We start from the raw sequence: 17,033 nt of genomic DNA, 5'->3' as shown, positions 1-17,033 counted from the left end.
TATTTAAAAGGGGAATATTTAACTGAATTGCCCTGAACTTCTTAGTTTGAGAAATTGGGATGGGATTATGAAAAGATTCTTATGAGACTTTTTGTTTGTTTTTTTGGCAATGTTGCTTGTGTCATGGCCAAAAGTCAGAAAAAAAAAAGCTTCAAAGATTTGAAGAGTTTAGATTCTCATACAGAAATTCAATGTCAGTTTGATTCTACAAGCTATAAAGAGTTGGCTTTGGTAACGCTATGGGTTTTAAATAATATTAGGTCAGAGTCTTAGCCTACATCTGTCCATGAAAGTGCTCATAATGATAGCAGGGAGATTGTGGGCTGATTCTGAAGAGCTTGAAGGACAGGGTAGGCAGACATCTGCTCATGATGCTTTAGGCATTCATCTACTTAGGAGAGTTTGGATCCTTTCCACGATTTTAAAAGCCATAAAGAAACAGAATGGACATTATAGAGATTCTTAAATAACATTATGGTATTTAAAAAACAGCCCTGATGTATAAGATATCACGATAATAAAAGGGATAAAGAAAATCAATGAGCTAAAGTATATTTCCATTAAACATTTTTTATACCATTTATAAAACAAACTCTGTCAATACCGTTTTTAAAAATTGAACAACTGTAGCTATTTGATTCTTTTAACCAATTAGCAGTTGAACTATGTGGCACCTAGTGTCCTCAGTGGAAAGAGAAATGAAGTAGGCAAAATTTTCCCCTTAACAATTACTCTTACTCCCAATTATCACGCCTTCTAGTTCCCTGCATTCTCCCTGGTCGGGTGTTAAAAATACATATACTTTTCATTCATCTTGGTCTCTCGCAACCCATCTCATCAGTACTCTGGCCATGAGTCACCTCCAATGTGAGTTTTCTCTGTTCCTGCCCCAATGCATCGCCATACCACTGGACTAAGTCCTAAATCCTTCTGACCTTGTTCTCTGTCACATCAAGCTTTTTGGCCTCAGCCGAGCCCCTTCCTTGCCCCCGAACAATTCCTTATGTTGCTTTGCTGGCTTCCACTTGATTTACCTAGGGGCTGTTGTAGGCCTTCATGCTCACTTCTTCAAGTTCAACTCACCTTCTTCACTTTCAGCAGGTGACGGAGAAAACTCTAAGGGAAGTTTGAGCCTGTGCATCTGGAGCAGTCTCACCTTTTCTCTTCTTCAAAACCTTTCTATACCCTCAAATTTCCTCTCTCAATTTGCTTCTATATTCTCAGAGTGAAGCATATGTCCTTTGCCTTCACCAAGATTCCTCTTCTTGTCACCCACTGTCTCCTTTGGGACCTGGGGCATCAAGTATCCCCTTACCTTCTCATATAATCAATCTCTCCTTTTATTATTTACTTATTTTTTTAATGACTATCTGTTTTTGAGAGAGAGAGAGATAGAGCATGAGTGGGAAGGAGACACAGAACCTGAAGCAGGCTCCAGGCTCTGAGCTGTAAGCACAGAGCCCAACGCGGGGCTCGAACCCACAAACTGCGAGATCATGACCTGAGCTGAAGTCGGATGCTTAACCACTGAGCCACCCAGGCGCCCCTCAATCTCTCCTTTTAGATCAACTTATCTCTCAAGGTTTACTCACTGAAAACAAACCAACTACCCACCTACCTTTATGTGGATCCATAAATGATGAGATACCTCTGTGAACACTTAATAAGAATAGCTTATACCCATCAACTCCATTTTCTCATTGATACTCTTTTTTTTACCCCTTGTGATTTTGATTTTGTTTGTTCCTAGTACACTATAGAAACTGTTCCTCAGCAGGGTTTTTTCAGTCTTCAACCTGTTGGCAACATTTATCCTACTGAACACCTTTAGGAATTTTTATTTCTTCTGCTACTTCTCTCACTGTGCCTGTTGTGGTTTACCTGGCACTCTAATTCTCTTTCTATCTGAATATAGACATTCGCCAAAGTTCAGGCTTCTCTCCTCTTATGATTCTACCTAAGGAGCTGCTTCCAAATCTTCAAATTTTATGCATCTTATTTCTGTTTCTATGGCTTGTGCTTTGATCTCTTTCCTGAGATCAAATCCTCATTGCACAGTTGAATATACCACCTACAAGTTCAGCCTGCATGTCAAACTCAATAGTGTCCCTAAATCAAATTTGTCATTTCCCTCTCCCAAGCCTTCTCCCAACATTCCTAATTTTGATAACGGTATCCACCATTTTTTCAGAAGCCTGGGTATCCATTACATATTAAGCAAATTTCCATTATGTGCTTCATATGTGTGAGTCAATAGTTCCAGGCACTAGGGACAAAGGAGGGAACAAGATGAATGAGGCTCCTATCCTCATGGAGTCCACATTCTAGAGTGGGAAAACAGAAAAAAAAAAAACCAAGTAATCGAAGAAGATAAATTTTGGTAGAGATTAGTGCTACAAAGAAAGTCAAAGTGCTATAAAGGAAGCAAGATTGACTGTTGTGAGAGATGGGATTGGGCAGTGGGACAAGCATATCAGATAAGTTGGTCAAGGAAAATACTCTGAGGAGGTGGCATTTGAGCTGAGATTAGAATAAGGAAAGCCAGTCATGTAGCTAGTAAGGAAAGAGCTACTCTAACAGAGGATAGGCCAGTTTAAGAACTCCAAATATACACACACCTCTGTGTTTCCTTTATTCTCACTCCAACTTATCATTCTAATTTAAATTGCTTGTTAGGTCTTACAAAGTGACCTTAATTTTGATCTCTCTTGCATCTATTTACTTTTGGCTTAAGCTCTGATTGCTTCTTGTTCCCCATCCATTTCCTGTTCCAGAGCATCTCTCATATCACTACGGAATTAATCTTTCTGAAGTGAAAGAAACTACAATATCATACTCTTGCTCCAAAGCCTCTAGTGATCCCCTGTTATTCACTGAACTAATATAAGCTTGGAACCCTAACATTTAAATTTGTTCAAGGTGTAACCTCAAAATATCTTTTTAAAAAATTTTTTTAATGTTTATTTATTTTTGATAGAGAGAGACAGAGAATGAGTTGGGGAGAGGAAGAAAGAGAGAGGGAGACACAGAATCCGAAGCAGGCTCTGGGCTCTGAGCTGTCAGCACAGAGCCTGATGCAGGACTCGAACTCACAGACCACGAGATCATGACCTGAGCTGAAGGTGGACGCTCAACCGACTGAGCCACCCAGGCGTCCCTCAAAATATCTTTCAATTCTTTTCTTCAATAATGCTAGCCAGAATCCTATCCAAAATTGTATGTGGAACATACCTTAAACATTTCTGCATCCAAAGTTGCCCATCGTGTCCCCTCTGCTTGGACTATCACCTCCTCACACTCATGTGGACCAGTCACAGCCCTCCTAGTTCTCTAAGCCCTATCTCAAATCACTTTTTCCTTGAAGACCCTTCAAATGTCTCTCCATTTTTAACCCACAAAGAACTTTATCCCTTTCTTGCAGCATTTGTCATGCTTTGTGCTAGAGTGTGGTTATGTGCACAACTATCTTCTCTCTCTGCATCTTGTCCTTTATCACAGATGTTTTAAGACAGTGACCACATGTTATTTTCCCTTGTACTAGTATAGTACTTCATACAAGGATGGCATTGAGCAGTTTTTGTTGTATGAATGAATGAATGAATGAATGACTCTGTCAAATCTGTGTTTAACTAATACTTATTTCATGAGGACCCCAGTGGTTTCCCTTTTATCATTCCTCTTATTGGTTCTCGAGACACTTAGATGTGAAACGTCAGAAAGCAGAAAAGAAATACAGTGTCCCTGTTTTGAAACAGCCTAGTTAGTTATAATCTGGCCAGGCGATTCAAAGTTTATATTGAGGAGAATTAAAGGTATGTATTTTAAAAGGCTGCATCATCAGTATAGTGTGAGAAAAATAACTCTTTGAAATACTAATTGATTGCTTGTTCAGAATACATAAAACTGCTTGGCATTATTCAGTTCTTAAAATGATACATGATCATAACCGCAGAAGCAGAACCTCAGTACTTACCACATTACTGCATGTTCTATATCGGATATTTCTTCCCTCACAGCTCCTAGGTCACACACACACACAGAAGAAAAAAAAAAAAAAAAAAAAAAAAAAAGAAAAAAAAAGAAAAAAAAGAAGAAAAAAGAGGAAAAAAAAGAAAAAAGAAAAAAAAACTCATTACTACCTGTGACAGGCTCAAAATTGAAACTATTTTGTCACGAGAACAATTTTCTCTTAATACTAATGTACGAGTCTCTTTCTTTTCTTCCAAATGACAATGTTCTTATAGAAATTACTATCAATACTAAACAAAGCAGTTCTCAAGAAGTTGTATATATAAACTGATTTCTCCATGAGAGCTGAAACTAAGCATTCATTTTCCTTCAAAATTTTTCAAGATAAGTACTTATACTTTGTGATTATTAACCAAATAAATATTAATACAAGATTTTCTGAAAAATGAATCCTGTCTTCTTAATTATTTCTGGTATTAGACTGAAGAGATATTTCACTGAAAAAACTTAGATCTGGAACATGGTAAAAATGAGACAATATTCAACATGTCTTTAAATTACATATCTAAGGACATTAAAACTTATAGTTCTTAAAGAATTATTTTTACTTCTAAAATACACGCTCATTGGAGAGGTTTTGGAAAAGAAAGATTACAAAAACAAAATCCCCCATAGTTGCCTTATCTAAAGATAATCACTGTTATTTTGACTTACTGATTTCTTCTCAGTGTGGAAGAAATTACGTCACCTATACCATTTTGTGGTTTGGGTTTTCTTTTCCCACTTCAGCTTTTTGGGAAGCATTTTCCCACACTATGAAATAATTTAAAGATACGGTTTTGAGAGCTACATAATATTCCGTTAAATGAGATAAAGTAATTTGTATAACCATTCTTTCATGACTTGCCATTTAAGTAATTTCCAATGAGGGGGTTGATAAATGATGGTGTGATAAACTATGTCTATATAAAAGTTTTATCCAAGTTTCTGACCGTGGCTGTAGGACAGATAAATTTCTAGAAGGGGAATTACTGGAGTAAAGGGAATGAACTTTTATAAGACTTTTGATAAATACTGCTAAATTGCATTCCATAAAAGTTGTACCATTCCTTACTCCCATTAGCAATACATGGGAGTTTCCATTTTACTGAATTTCTGTGACAAAACAATTTTTAATTAAATATTCAATGGTGACACTTAAAACAGGGACAAGTGGTACTCTGCCCTTTGCAACATAAGTCATACCTTTTACAAAACGAGTAAAAATACAATACAAAATGCTAAGAGAATTATTATACTAATAACTAACAGTTTGAAATTCCAGGTACATTTCTAAGTTTGGTATATGTATTAATTTAATCTTTTCAGGAACCGTGGGAGACAGGGTACAATTATACTCTTTTTAAAGATGAAAAACGGAAGCTCAGGGACTTTGAGTAACTTGCCAAAACCACACAAGTGTTAAGTCGTAGAGCTGAGATTTGAAACCAGACCATGCAGTCTCAGAGCTTACACTCCTAACCATGATGATTTTCTACCTCCTCATTTACTTGTTTATTCAGGAAACAACCACTGAGCTCCTGTTATGTGCTGCACAATGTGTTTACTTCTGGGAATACAAAAAAGAATGGCTATAACTTTGTCTTTGGTATTAATAAAACCACTCATGTAGTTACAATTCAGTGTAGGAAAAGCTAGATAGTATTTGTGTTAGGTCTTGAAGATGTCATCAAAAAGAAAATAGCATCTGAAAATACAATTGCACTAAGCCTGTCTTAAAGAGATAGAAAGGTCCCAGGCCTGAAGACTTGACTGTGACCAGATTGAGAATATTAACACACATTAACAATAGAACATGGGAAAGGAAAGGAAGGGTTGGCCAGGTATTATAATCCTAGAAAAGAAGAGAATCACGGAGATATATGGTTGTCGGTGCCCAGCCAAGCAGTGTCCCAGGCAAAAGACCTATGAGTTTCATGTCCTCCAGGTCCCATTGGCAAGGCTGTTACAATCACAATACTGATGCATCATGATAACTTAGCTGATGCCAATGAATGTTCTGTTTATCCCAGGGATACTCCTCCTTAGGATGCCATGTTGACCAAGCAACTTGCCAAGAGTGATCTGGTTTCTTAGGACTGCTGAGAGGCAGAGTGTGCTTGTCATGCTGACGTGGGTGTTTTGGTCCATGTGATAGTTCTATTTTTCATTGTAAGTTAATAAATAAACTAGCATTCTAGTTTGAAACATTAATCTCATGGGCCAAGTCATTGTCCACCTCCAAGAGAAGGATCTGTTCTTGCTTTGATTACTGAAAAATACCATATTTCTGAGTCTAAAAAGATAATAAGTAGGTTCCAGTTGATGGTACATTTACAAGGTAATGAATTCTACAACCCAGAGGCCTTTGGTGGCATGCCATTTAGACCTTGGTCTCGGTTGAATGTGGTAAGTTTTTCAGTTGTGAAATTCTAAGTACACATGTGACATGGTGTAATGGTTCAGAGTACCCACTTTGAAACCAGAATCCTCATTCTGGAATCTTGAGTCTCTTCTGCAGTTTAAATATCTCAGTTTTATCATCTGTAAAATGGGATAATATTACTTATTTCCTGGAATTATCATGGGGATTAACTGACTTAATATTTGTGGAGCACTTCTAACAGTGCCTGGCACCTTATATAAACATTTGGTAAATTAATTGTGTAACAGAAATAAAAACATAATAGATATTGAAAGAGGGCTAAGGATATATATATATATATAAAGGAAACCACAGGAAAGGCACAGAGGTATAAAAAGATATGGTTTTGTTTTGCTGGAGTTTGGGATTTATGTGGGGAATCACAGATGAGAGAAATACCTTCTAATTTTGAACTTGGCAACAGACAAAGAGGAACCACTGAATGTTTTAAAAACAAGAAGATACAATGATGACTTCTCACTTTAAAAAAGTGAACTCTGGTGTTAATCATTAAGACCTTAAAGTTCTATGTTTTTCACCTCTTTTTATTTTTTTTTCCCAACCTTATCTCCCTGAAGGAATAATGAAAACAATACTAAATTAGGAGTTTGAGGATGTAGGTCGTAAACTTGTTTTTCTCCTTGCATAAGCCTGTTGCCCTCTCAGGGTCTTACCCTTCTCATCTGTCAAATGTATATTGGAATGGTTGGGCACAAAGTTGTGATCACTAACTGAGATAATTTACAAAAGCTCTGTTCAAATGCCAAACGATTATTATAGAGATATCATTTGCTAAAAACCAAACCAAACCAAACAAAACAAAGGCAGAAAAATACCTGCTTCAATAACTTAAATGAGCCTTTCCCCATATATTTTCAATTACGAACACACATTTTAAAAGCATCCTTGAAAGATAGATGTGAGCACATAATATCAAACATTGATTTAAATCCTTCTTATTTAGCAAAAATAAAACAACACAGAAAGATTTGCTGCAATTTCCAAAGAATATCCTATAATTGTCAAACACCTTGTCTTGATTTACACATAATTTGTTTCCCTGGATTAAGCCTTCCCTCTACTAAATAGTATTACTTATTTACTGAAAGCTTATTTCATTTAATCAACTGAAATATGACATTAAAGTGGTAATGCTGGATTTTGGAAATGTCCTCATTATTGAAAGTCATTATCAGATTGTGGCTAACAAATGTAATTCTAGCCTCCATGATATACTGAGTGCCTTCTATAGGTATTTGGTCCAGGGTTACATATTCTGTGTACATTATCAATAAGCTTCCAACAACTCTGAAAGGTTTTATTACTCCCATTTAATAGATGAGAAGATTGAGGCTAATAGAGATTAGGAGGCTTAATGAAATATCCACAGGAAAGAAAGAGCCAGGGATTGGAACTCAGATTTGTTTAAGACAATTAAAAAAAAAAAAAAAGGAACAAGATATGCTTAAGATGTGTAAAATATTAATACTAGATTAAATGTGAGAAACCAAGCATAGTGTTGGTCTGGGTAACAGTAAGGTAACAACCTTATTGTTACCGTATCAATTTATGAGCTACTCTTCAGTTCTGGTAAATTCACTTCTAGTAAGTAAAGGATACCTAGACTCACATCGTATATTGGGAACATCTCCAAGAAAACCACACTCCTCTATAAAATGTAACATGAAAGAACTTCAATGCAGAGAAGCTTACACTTTTTAAAAGTTCAAATTTATTATACCTGCATATAAATTTCATTTAAGTTAATGAAGTGACTATTCCACCATAAGGATTTAATTTGTGCCAAGTATGAATTTCTTCATCTGAAGCATTTATCTGGGCACAAAAGCCTCATTTGAGCATCATGCAGTAAAGAATATTTTCTTCCTTTCTTAACAGTTCATTGGTATAAAACAGCCAAATGGTTTCTTTCACATTTAAACAAAATAAAATTCACCCCTGGGAATGAAAACAAACAGAAATTTCAATCCAAAATGGGTTCCAAAGCAAGTTATAGGCCACTGATAACAGAGATTTTTAAGTAAATGCATTTTCTCATTGCAAACAATAGAATGTTTTCAGGACTGTGTTTAGTGAGCTAAGGACGGTACCAATTAAGGACTCAGAACTGGTTCAAATATGAAGGAACAAAATATAAATATTCAAATACATTCCAAAATGAATTTGTACACACAATTCCTTATTTATTCATTTAAGCACTTCACTCCTAGCTAGTCATTTATTAATTTTGACTTAATTCCTTCTGTAAAAAATGGTAATCACCTCAATCACAAGCTAGTATTTGTGAATTATTCAGATTTTAACTCACTTATAATGAGATTAGTGTAAGCTTAAGGCACACTTTTTTGGTTTCTCATTAACACATAACAAGCCATCCAAACTCTTCCAGTTCTTAAAACCCTGATAATATCTTAGTTTCAACTGCCATAATTTAACAACCATAGAAGAAATGAATTACCATGGAAAATTAAAAGTTCTCTTTCCAGGCGTTAGCAATTTGTTGGTTCCCCACTTCCCCACCCTCCCACTTATATAATTTAAGTCCTTAAAAGAGGGAGGCATATTCAACTTATCTCTCATTAAGAATTAAAAAATTGGGCAAAACATCAATTTTTACCTCAAGGTTCTCCTCATTTTCCTCCCTAGGCAAACAGATTCTTCTGGAGACATAACGAGACTCGTTCCTGGTGTCAGTGAACAAGTTTTGGGAAAATGTGGTAACTGTGTATTTAAGACTCCATAGTTCTTAAGGACAACCACTCAGGAAGCTTTGCCTTTGATTTTGAAAAAGCAGAGTGCTGTTCAGTAAAAACAGGTTACTGTATTTCTTGGAATACCTCTTGTCTTTCAAATACGGACTCATGGGCAAAGAATTTTAAAATATGAGCATTCATCTCCTTATGTCTCTCTCTTTTTTTTAATTATTCAAAAGGAAACCATGAGCTCTTCACAAGAGAACAGGTATAAACCATATCAACAATTCAAGCTGACAGAAAGACTCTGGGTCCTTTAGATTTTGGATCCTAAAGTGAGTATAGATTAGACAAGACAAGCAGATTTACAGCTGAAAACACGACGTCATGTACTATTGGTGCACGGTTTTCCTCTCTTGCTTCAATTTGAGCATTTCAGTATTCACTGGAGCTATCTTGCGGAAAGATGTCCCCAAGAAGCTAGTGAAAGCATTTCTACATTTCAGGGACTTTTTACAAAGACCTCAAGAGGAATAACAAATTCTGAGAACACTTAAGAGGACCAAGTATAAATGCATTGTTGGGCTGCTTTTCATTTTCCACAGACACATTAGTGTAAGAGGTTCTTTCAGGAAACAACACTTGATACCAATCAACTTGCCATTAAAAAGGAAGTTACGTGAACCTCTGGACCCTGCTGTCCTCAGATGCTCACTGTCCTCATCCCTGGGTCAAAATGGATGCTAAAAACCTACGATCTAGAACTGGAGTCTGTGCATCATCGGTGGTTGGTGGGGATCTTGTCTGGCATGGGGGAGAAAATTAGAGGACTGGCCACCATAGTGGGCTTCCTAAGTTCCACGTTGTTTTTCCTTTAGCTCTGTTACACTCTTTTGCTTAAAAAAGCAATTCTAGGGGTGCCTGGGTGGCTCAGTCGGTTAAGCGTCTGACTTTGGCTCAGGTCATGATCTCACGGTCCGTGGGTTCGAGTCTCGCGTCGGGTTCTGTGCTGACAGCTCAGAGCCTGGAGCCTGTTTCAGATTCTGTGTCTCCCTCTTTCTCTGACCCTCCCCTGTTCATGCTCTCTCTCTGTCTCAAAAATAAATAAACATTAAAAAAAAAGCAATTCTATGCATTTTATTCCATGTTTATATAATTATTATTTAATTCTTATTTAGAGTGTTTTTCATGACAATAAAAATGAGCCTTGTTGATGTGGAAACTTTATTTGTAGGTGCTTGGTCCCAGCAAGAGGAGTCAGTTCAGCACCTTCCTCAAAAAATATCTACAGGGGTGTCTGGTGGCTCAGTCAGTTAAGTGTCGGACGCTTGATTTCAGCTCAGGTCATGATCTCATGGTTTGTGAGTTTGAGACCCCTCATTGGGCTTTGCATTGACAGCATGGAGCTTGTTTGGGATTCTCTCTTTCCCTCTCTCTCTGCCCCCTCTCCTCTCTCTCTCTCTCTCTCTCTCTCTCTCTCTCTCAAAATAAATAAATAAACTTTAAAAAATATCTACATAAAAACAAAGTAGAATGGTAGTTATCAGAGACTTGGGGGTGCGGGAATTGGGGAGATGTTATTTAAGTGTACAAACTTGTAATTAGTTGATAAATAAGTCCTGGAAATCTAATACACAGTATAGCAATTATAGACAAAAACACTGTATCATAAACTTCAAAGTTTCTAAGAGAGATCTTAATTGTTCCCACCACAGAAAAGAAATGATAACTAGGGCACATGTTAGAGGTATAAGCTAACAGAAAGTGGTATCATATTGCAATGTATAGATGCATCAAATCAATTAACTTGTTTTATTCCTTAAAATTTTTATGATATATCTGATAAAGAGTTAATATCAAAAATATATGATGAATTTATACAACTAAACACCAAAAGCAAGAAAGCAAAAAAAAAAAAAAAAAAAAAACAAAGAAAGAAAGAAAGAAAGAAAGAACCCCCCCCCCAAATCTGAGTAAAACATGGGCAGAGGACCTGAATAGACATTTTCCAAAGAAGACATATAAATGGCCAACAGAAGAGATACATGAAAAGATTTTCAGGGAAATGCAAATCAAAACCACGGTGAGATATCACCTCACAACCATCATAATAACTAAAATAAAAAAGACAAAAAATAACAAGTATTGGTGAGAATGTGGAGAAAAAAGGACGCTTGTACACTGTTAGTGGGAAATGTAAATTGGTACAGCCACTATAAAAAACAGTAGGAAGTTTCCTCAAAATAGTAAAAAATAGAACTACTGAATGATCCAGTAATTCCACTACTAGGTATTTACCCAAAGAAAATGAAAACACTATATCAAAAAGACATGTCTCCCTATGTTTATTGCAGCATTATTGATAATAACCAAGATACAGAAGCAGCCTAAGTGTCCAATGATAGGTGAATGGATAAAGAAGATGTGATACACACACACACACACACACACACACACACACACACACACGATAGAATATTACACAGTCATAACGAAGGACGAGATCTTGCCATCTGGAACGTGGATGGACCTAGAAGGTATTATGTTATGAAAAATAAGTCAGACTGACAAGGGCAAATACCATATGATTTCACTTATATGTGGAATCTAAAAAGCTAAACAATGAAATAAACAAACAAAAAGTAGAATCAGACCTATAAATAAAGAGAATGAGCTGATGATTAACAAAGGGAAGGGGTGGGAAAAATGAGGAAAAAACAACATATCAATACATTGTATACCTTTAATTTGTATGATGTTCTATGTCGATATATCTCAATAAAAACATATCTACAGATAACCATGTTTATATTGTATATTCATTATATACTATATTTTGGAATAATTGAAGATGTTCTAGTATGCATATCTAGTGAATGCTTTATTAACATTAATAGGTTTGAAGTATTTTAAACAAACATTTTCTGAGTATATGTTTTCTCTGGATAAAGATTCTGAATCCCAGCTTCAAACAGTCTTGAGCTCCCAGACAACCACCTATCTTGCTTATAAGGTTCTCCACAACAAGTGATGTTTAATCTGGTGATACCTGCCAATGAAAAATCCATCTTAAACATTAAGAGTGTCTTTGACCTTCTTTGTGGCAAATTTCAGTGTTTTCCCTCCAAAATTCTAGGAATAAGGCATCTGCAACAAACACAACCACCCATGGAAAAGTACCCTTGAAACAAGGCGGGGACAGGTCTTTGGTGCTCTGGGACTTTCAAATGCATACATAAAAAAAATACCTCTTCCTTTAATCATTTAGTTGAAAGGTCCCTGAATCTCATGCAGAATGGCCTTTTCATTTTGCACTGCCTCTTCTGCACGTGATGCATCATGTGGCTCCAACAGATTAGTGCTAAGAGAGAGATTTATTTTTTTTTCTGAGTAGATAGATATACAAGCCAAACTATTATGACAACTTGATAAATGTAGCTTTTGAAAATGCTTTCTGTCGTAATAATACAACAAACAACAAGGAGGCATGCTGCCAAGCATCATCCATCAGTAGGTGAGCTGGCTGGGAACAGACACAGCCCTGGTGTCACACTAGTTCTTCTCAATCTGCCAGAGGCTCTAATGCGGCCAAAGGAGCCAAAAGAACAGTTGGCCTAAAACCTGAATTTTCAAAGCAATTTTAAACAGACTAGGGGGTAGCGGAGGCCCAAATTTTAAAACAGTGCCATAAATCGACGCTTTGGCTTAAAAGTGTTTCTTTGGCATAGGTAACATATTTTTGTAACCTTAGTTTTATAATTCAACACTTCTCTATACTAATCTCTCGTTATAAAAACATTCTGAATGCTGTGCCAGCTTGGAGACCCTGGTTTGTGTATACAGAGAGGGTTACTAAAACTTCATGTAGAGAACAAATTCACTATGAATGGAAATGAGGTAGGTTTGGGGAAAACGTTCTGAGAAGACATGCCCTCTGGTTGTTTGATCTTCTCTCTACCATAGGGAACTAAGGAAGTCTTCTCTGTTACAGATTCTCTAGCAGCGGCTAAGCAGCTACAGAGCTGTTAAATTAAAATGTAGACCCACATGAGGATATTATAGACTGAATTTGGGAGTTTGTCTTGTGAGTGTCAAATCGGTTTATTTGCTATTATGAGTGTTTGGTATGTTCTAAATTACAACCAGAAAAATCACTGCCAATTTTTTTCCCCAAACAAGTATGATTTTACATATCTCTGTCTGTTCTTCAAAGACTGACATGTTACAACAAAGCATTGAGTTCTCACAAATATGGGCTGAGGTTATGAAAATGAGGAGTATGCTCATGCAATCAACAAAGAAAAAAGCAAGAACAATGACAATATAAACCATCATGATCATGCCCAACTTCTAATGAAGCCAGAAACTGCTCCAAGCATACTGTTCAGAAAATCTAATGAGGAAAATGTACAATAAGCAGTCTCACAGTGAAAATGAGCCCCCGTGCAGGATTTCTGGTTAGCAAGCTTCTGTATAATGCTTTCAGATTTATAGTCACTTAACACATTTATTGAGCATCCAGTCTGAACCAGTACTATGCAAGGAACTGTGAAAGATAGAAAAATGATGGCCTTTTTTGATCCTTTCAAAGTTATAATTTAGTTGGAAAACAATCTACATCCATCCACGTAAAACACACAACAGTATAATGCATAGTCAACTACTAATGGGCATGGTCTGGATACTAAATACAAAAGGAACTGGACAAAGGGACAAGCTGGTGAGAAGAAAGTACTTAAGAAGGCAATATCTTAGGTAGAATGTCCCATATGGGCCATAAGTATCCCAAGAATGTGATGGGAGAAAGGGTTACTCAAGAAACAGTCCTACAGTAGGTTCCTGGCCCTAATATTCTATTCCGCGAATTCATCCAACACTGAACTGAGCACCTACTATGTGCATGGCAGTAAAATATAAAACAAGAAAGATAAAACCTGTGCTCATAGATGATAGTATTGGGGATACAGTGCCATACAAGAAACCGTAACACATGCCAGTCTGTGTAAAGGTAATTCAAAGTGGTGTGAAGAGAAATGACTTATAAGTATATCAAAATGAGGTTGAAGACCACTGCTGAGTGTGTGATGAATTTTACTAGCTGGGCATGGGTGTAGAGGAACATTGAAGGCAAGAAGCTCATTAGAACAAGAGGCAGAGAGACAACAATGTGGTCAGTATTTTAAAGGATCAGGACAGTCCTGTAGCTGGCCAGGACTGTTTTCACTTTTAAAAAACCTATTTTTGGTTTCTTTTATTTGCTTTTCTCCCCTGCAGTCTATGTTTTGATCTCTGAGCCCCAGTGCCTAGTGAAGTGCCTCGTTTATGGTTAGTACTCCATAAGCATTTCTTGAGAAGAGAAAAGAAGGAAGGAAGGAGGGAGGGAAGAAAGGAGCGAAGGAAGGGTGGGTGGGTCAAAGTTAAAGAGAAGGCGTAGAACAGAAGGAAATGCTATCAGGATAATTTCAGGCCATGAAGAACTTTTGGTCTAATATTTGCTCTAAGTTGTGAACCCTGAAACCTGACTAAAATCTTTCTATAATAAAGTGAAGGTGAAAAGCATAAAAGGAAATGAAATAGCTACCAGAGGAAAGAAACTGCATTTTTTTTACAGACATGTTTATTTCCACATATTTATTCTAAGTTGTATTTGTCACTGCGATGCATTTGCTCCCTCTGAAATATGCTGGGGTGTGGGGCAGGGGGATTGCTGCCCTTGGCTTGAGATCCGCTAGCAGGAAGGACATGCACTTTATTATACATACACACATGCCATAAGGTTTGCAAATGATCTTACATTTGCTCAGTAGCCAAAAGAGGCAAAGAATGAGAATAAAAACAAATGTGTTTTAGCAACATCAAGTCCAACTTTTCCATCTTCCCCATGAGGAAAATGTATATTATGAAACTCTAGGACTCTCACAACCTCACCCGATACAACCCTGGAGCTGGGAATTTATGAATTATTTTGGCTAGAGACAAAAGTTCTTCAATCCGCCCGTATCACCCAGATGTCCGTTGTAAGATGGGGGCCTGGAGAATAACAACATTTTTCTTTAAAACCATTCATATTAAGAGCAGCTTTTGTTCCTCTTCCTATCTGGCAGCAAAATGGGTTTTGACTGCACATGTGGAGGAGAAAAGCTCTCTGTCTCAGGGTCACACATTCAATTTTAGAGTTGAAGGGCACCTTAGACATTCACTGAATATAAATATTTACTGAACACCTATTCTGTTCCAGGAACTGCCCACTTGACATCATAGATGCGACAAATTGAATCCCAGAAAAACTAAAAACCCGGTGCAGTGTCACCTGGCTAGAAAATAATGGGACCAAGATTCAAAATTAGTAGTTTGATAAAAAAATAAATAAATAAAAGGGATAGTCCACAAAATAGGTTAAAGACTCTCTCAGAGACAGTGAAATGCACTGTTATGGGAGCCAGGCTCCCAAACATGTGACTCTCTCACTAGGAAAAGATCCCAATCTTGACCTGTGAGTCCTACCCCAAAACCCAGAGGTAGGGATTGGTTATGCAGCTATTTAAGGTTGACATATGTAGTTATGGGTTTCAGCTGATGGTCAAACATGACTATGATGTTACTTAGCATTCTATACTTATTCTTTCTGTCTCCAGGTAAAGCATCCTTCCCCCAATGTATGTAATTCTGGTATCCCTTGTCTTTAGCTGTTAATATCTGGTGTCCCTTTAATTTCTCTTAATCTCTTTCTCTTCTCCTTTATCATTCCCTCCTTCCTCCTTCCTTCCCACCACCTCCCTCTCCCCCAGTGGTTGAAACTAAGCAAAAACAGTTAGGGTTAGATAAACTCCTCTTTTCTGTTGCACAAATTGGACCCAAACAGAGAAATAAAAGACCTCAAGTACTATTAGGAAGCATTTCTTTCCACATAATGATAAATGCGGAATTGAAGGTAGAAAGTTAAACTCCGCTCAATGGATAAGAAATTTAAGAAAATATAAGAAAAATTAAAGACCTCAAGTACTATTAGGAAGCCTTTCTTTCCGCATAATGATAAATGCGGAATTGAAGGTAGAAAGATAAACTCCACTCAACGGATAAGAAATTTAATGAATTTGAAGGCAGGTGGATCCTAGAGAATTTGCATAAAATATCCCAGGCTCGGGGCATTAACTTAGTCATTCACTAACAACCTGGAGGCATTTTAAAGGGTCATACTTGTAAGCTTAATAATGGAATGGAAGAAAACTTCAGAAATCACTTAGTCCATTTGTCAATCTGGGCAAGGCTGACCTTAGCTATACTGACAACTGTATAACCACTCAGAAAAGTTATTCCTTTAGCTCACAGTAGTATGGGGACAATCACCACTTTTACATCCTGATATGCTGGTGCCCAGGGCTTTCCTCCAATGCTGTAGATTGGGTCATTTCACAGAAACCTGAGTGAGGAATTTAACCATAAACAAATCTCTTTTACCAGAAAATTCCTTCTTTTATTCATTACCCTAACTTCCAAAAAATCCCAGGGAGCTGAATCATTCCACTATCATCTCCTTTAATAGAGCAGCAGGGTTTTTTAAATTTATTTTTAAATTTACATCCAAGTTAGTTAGGATATAGTGCAATAATGATTTCAGAAATAGATTCCAGTGATACATTCCCTATGTATAACACCCAGTGCTCATCCCAAAAAGGGTCTTCCTTAATGCTTCTTACCCATTTAGCCCATCCCCCCTCCCACAACCCCTCCAGTAACCTTCAGTTTGTTCTCTATATTTAAGAGGCTCTTATGTTTTGTCCCCTCCCTGTTTTTATATTATTTTTGCTTCCCTTCCCTTATGTTCATCTATTTTGTATCTTCCCTTTATCATATGGGTGAAGTCACATATTTGTCTTTCTCTGACT

The 17,033-nt window shown here is 36.9% G+C and overlaps 1 protein-coding gene across 10 annotated transcripts in view; it reads right to left on the bottom strand.

Moving 5' to 3' along the window:
- Nucleotides 1-17,033, bottom strand: part of ADAMTSL1 (ADAMTS like 1) — an 884,660-nt gene that overhangs the window by 321,457 nt on the left and 546,170 nt on the right. For all 10 annotated transcript variants that reach the window (XM_045467757.1, XM_045467758.1, XM_045467756.1 and 7 more), the window contains one exon: nt 3,974-4,019. In XM_045467757.1, coding sequence (XP_045323713.1) covers nt 3,974-4,019 — 46 coding nt within the window. The remainder of the gene's footprint in view (nt 1-3,973; nt 4,020-17,033) is intronic.

Source organism: Leopardus geoffroyi, chromosome D4, assembly GCF_018350155.1.
Source record: "Leopardus geoffroyi isolate Oge1 chromosome D4, O.geoffroyi_Oge1_pat1.0, whole genome shotgun sequence".
NCBI lineage: Eukaryota > Metazoa > Chordata > Mammalia > Carnivora > Felidae > Leopardus > Leopardus geoffroyi.
The sequence above is the reverse complement of the archived record's forward strand: the minus strand, read 5'-3'. Positions and strand labels throughout refer to the sequence as shown.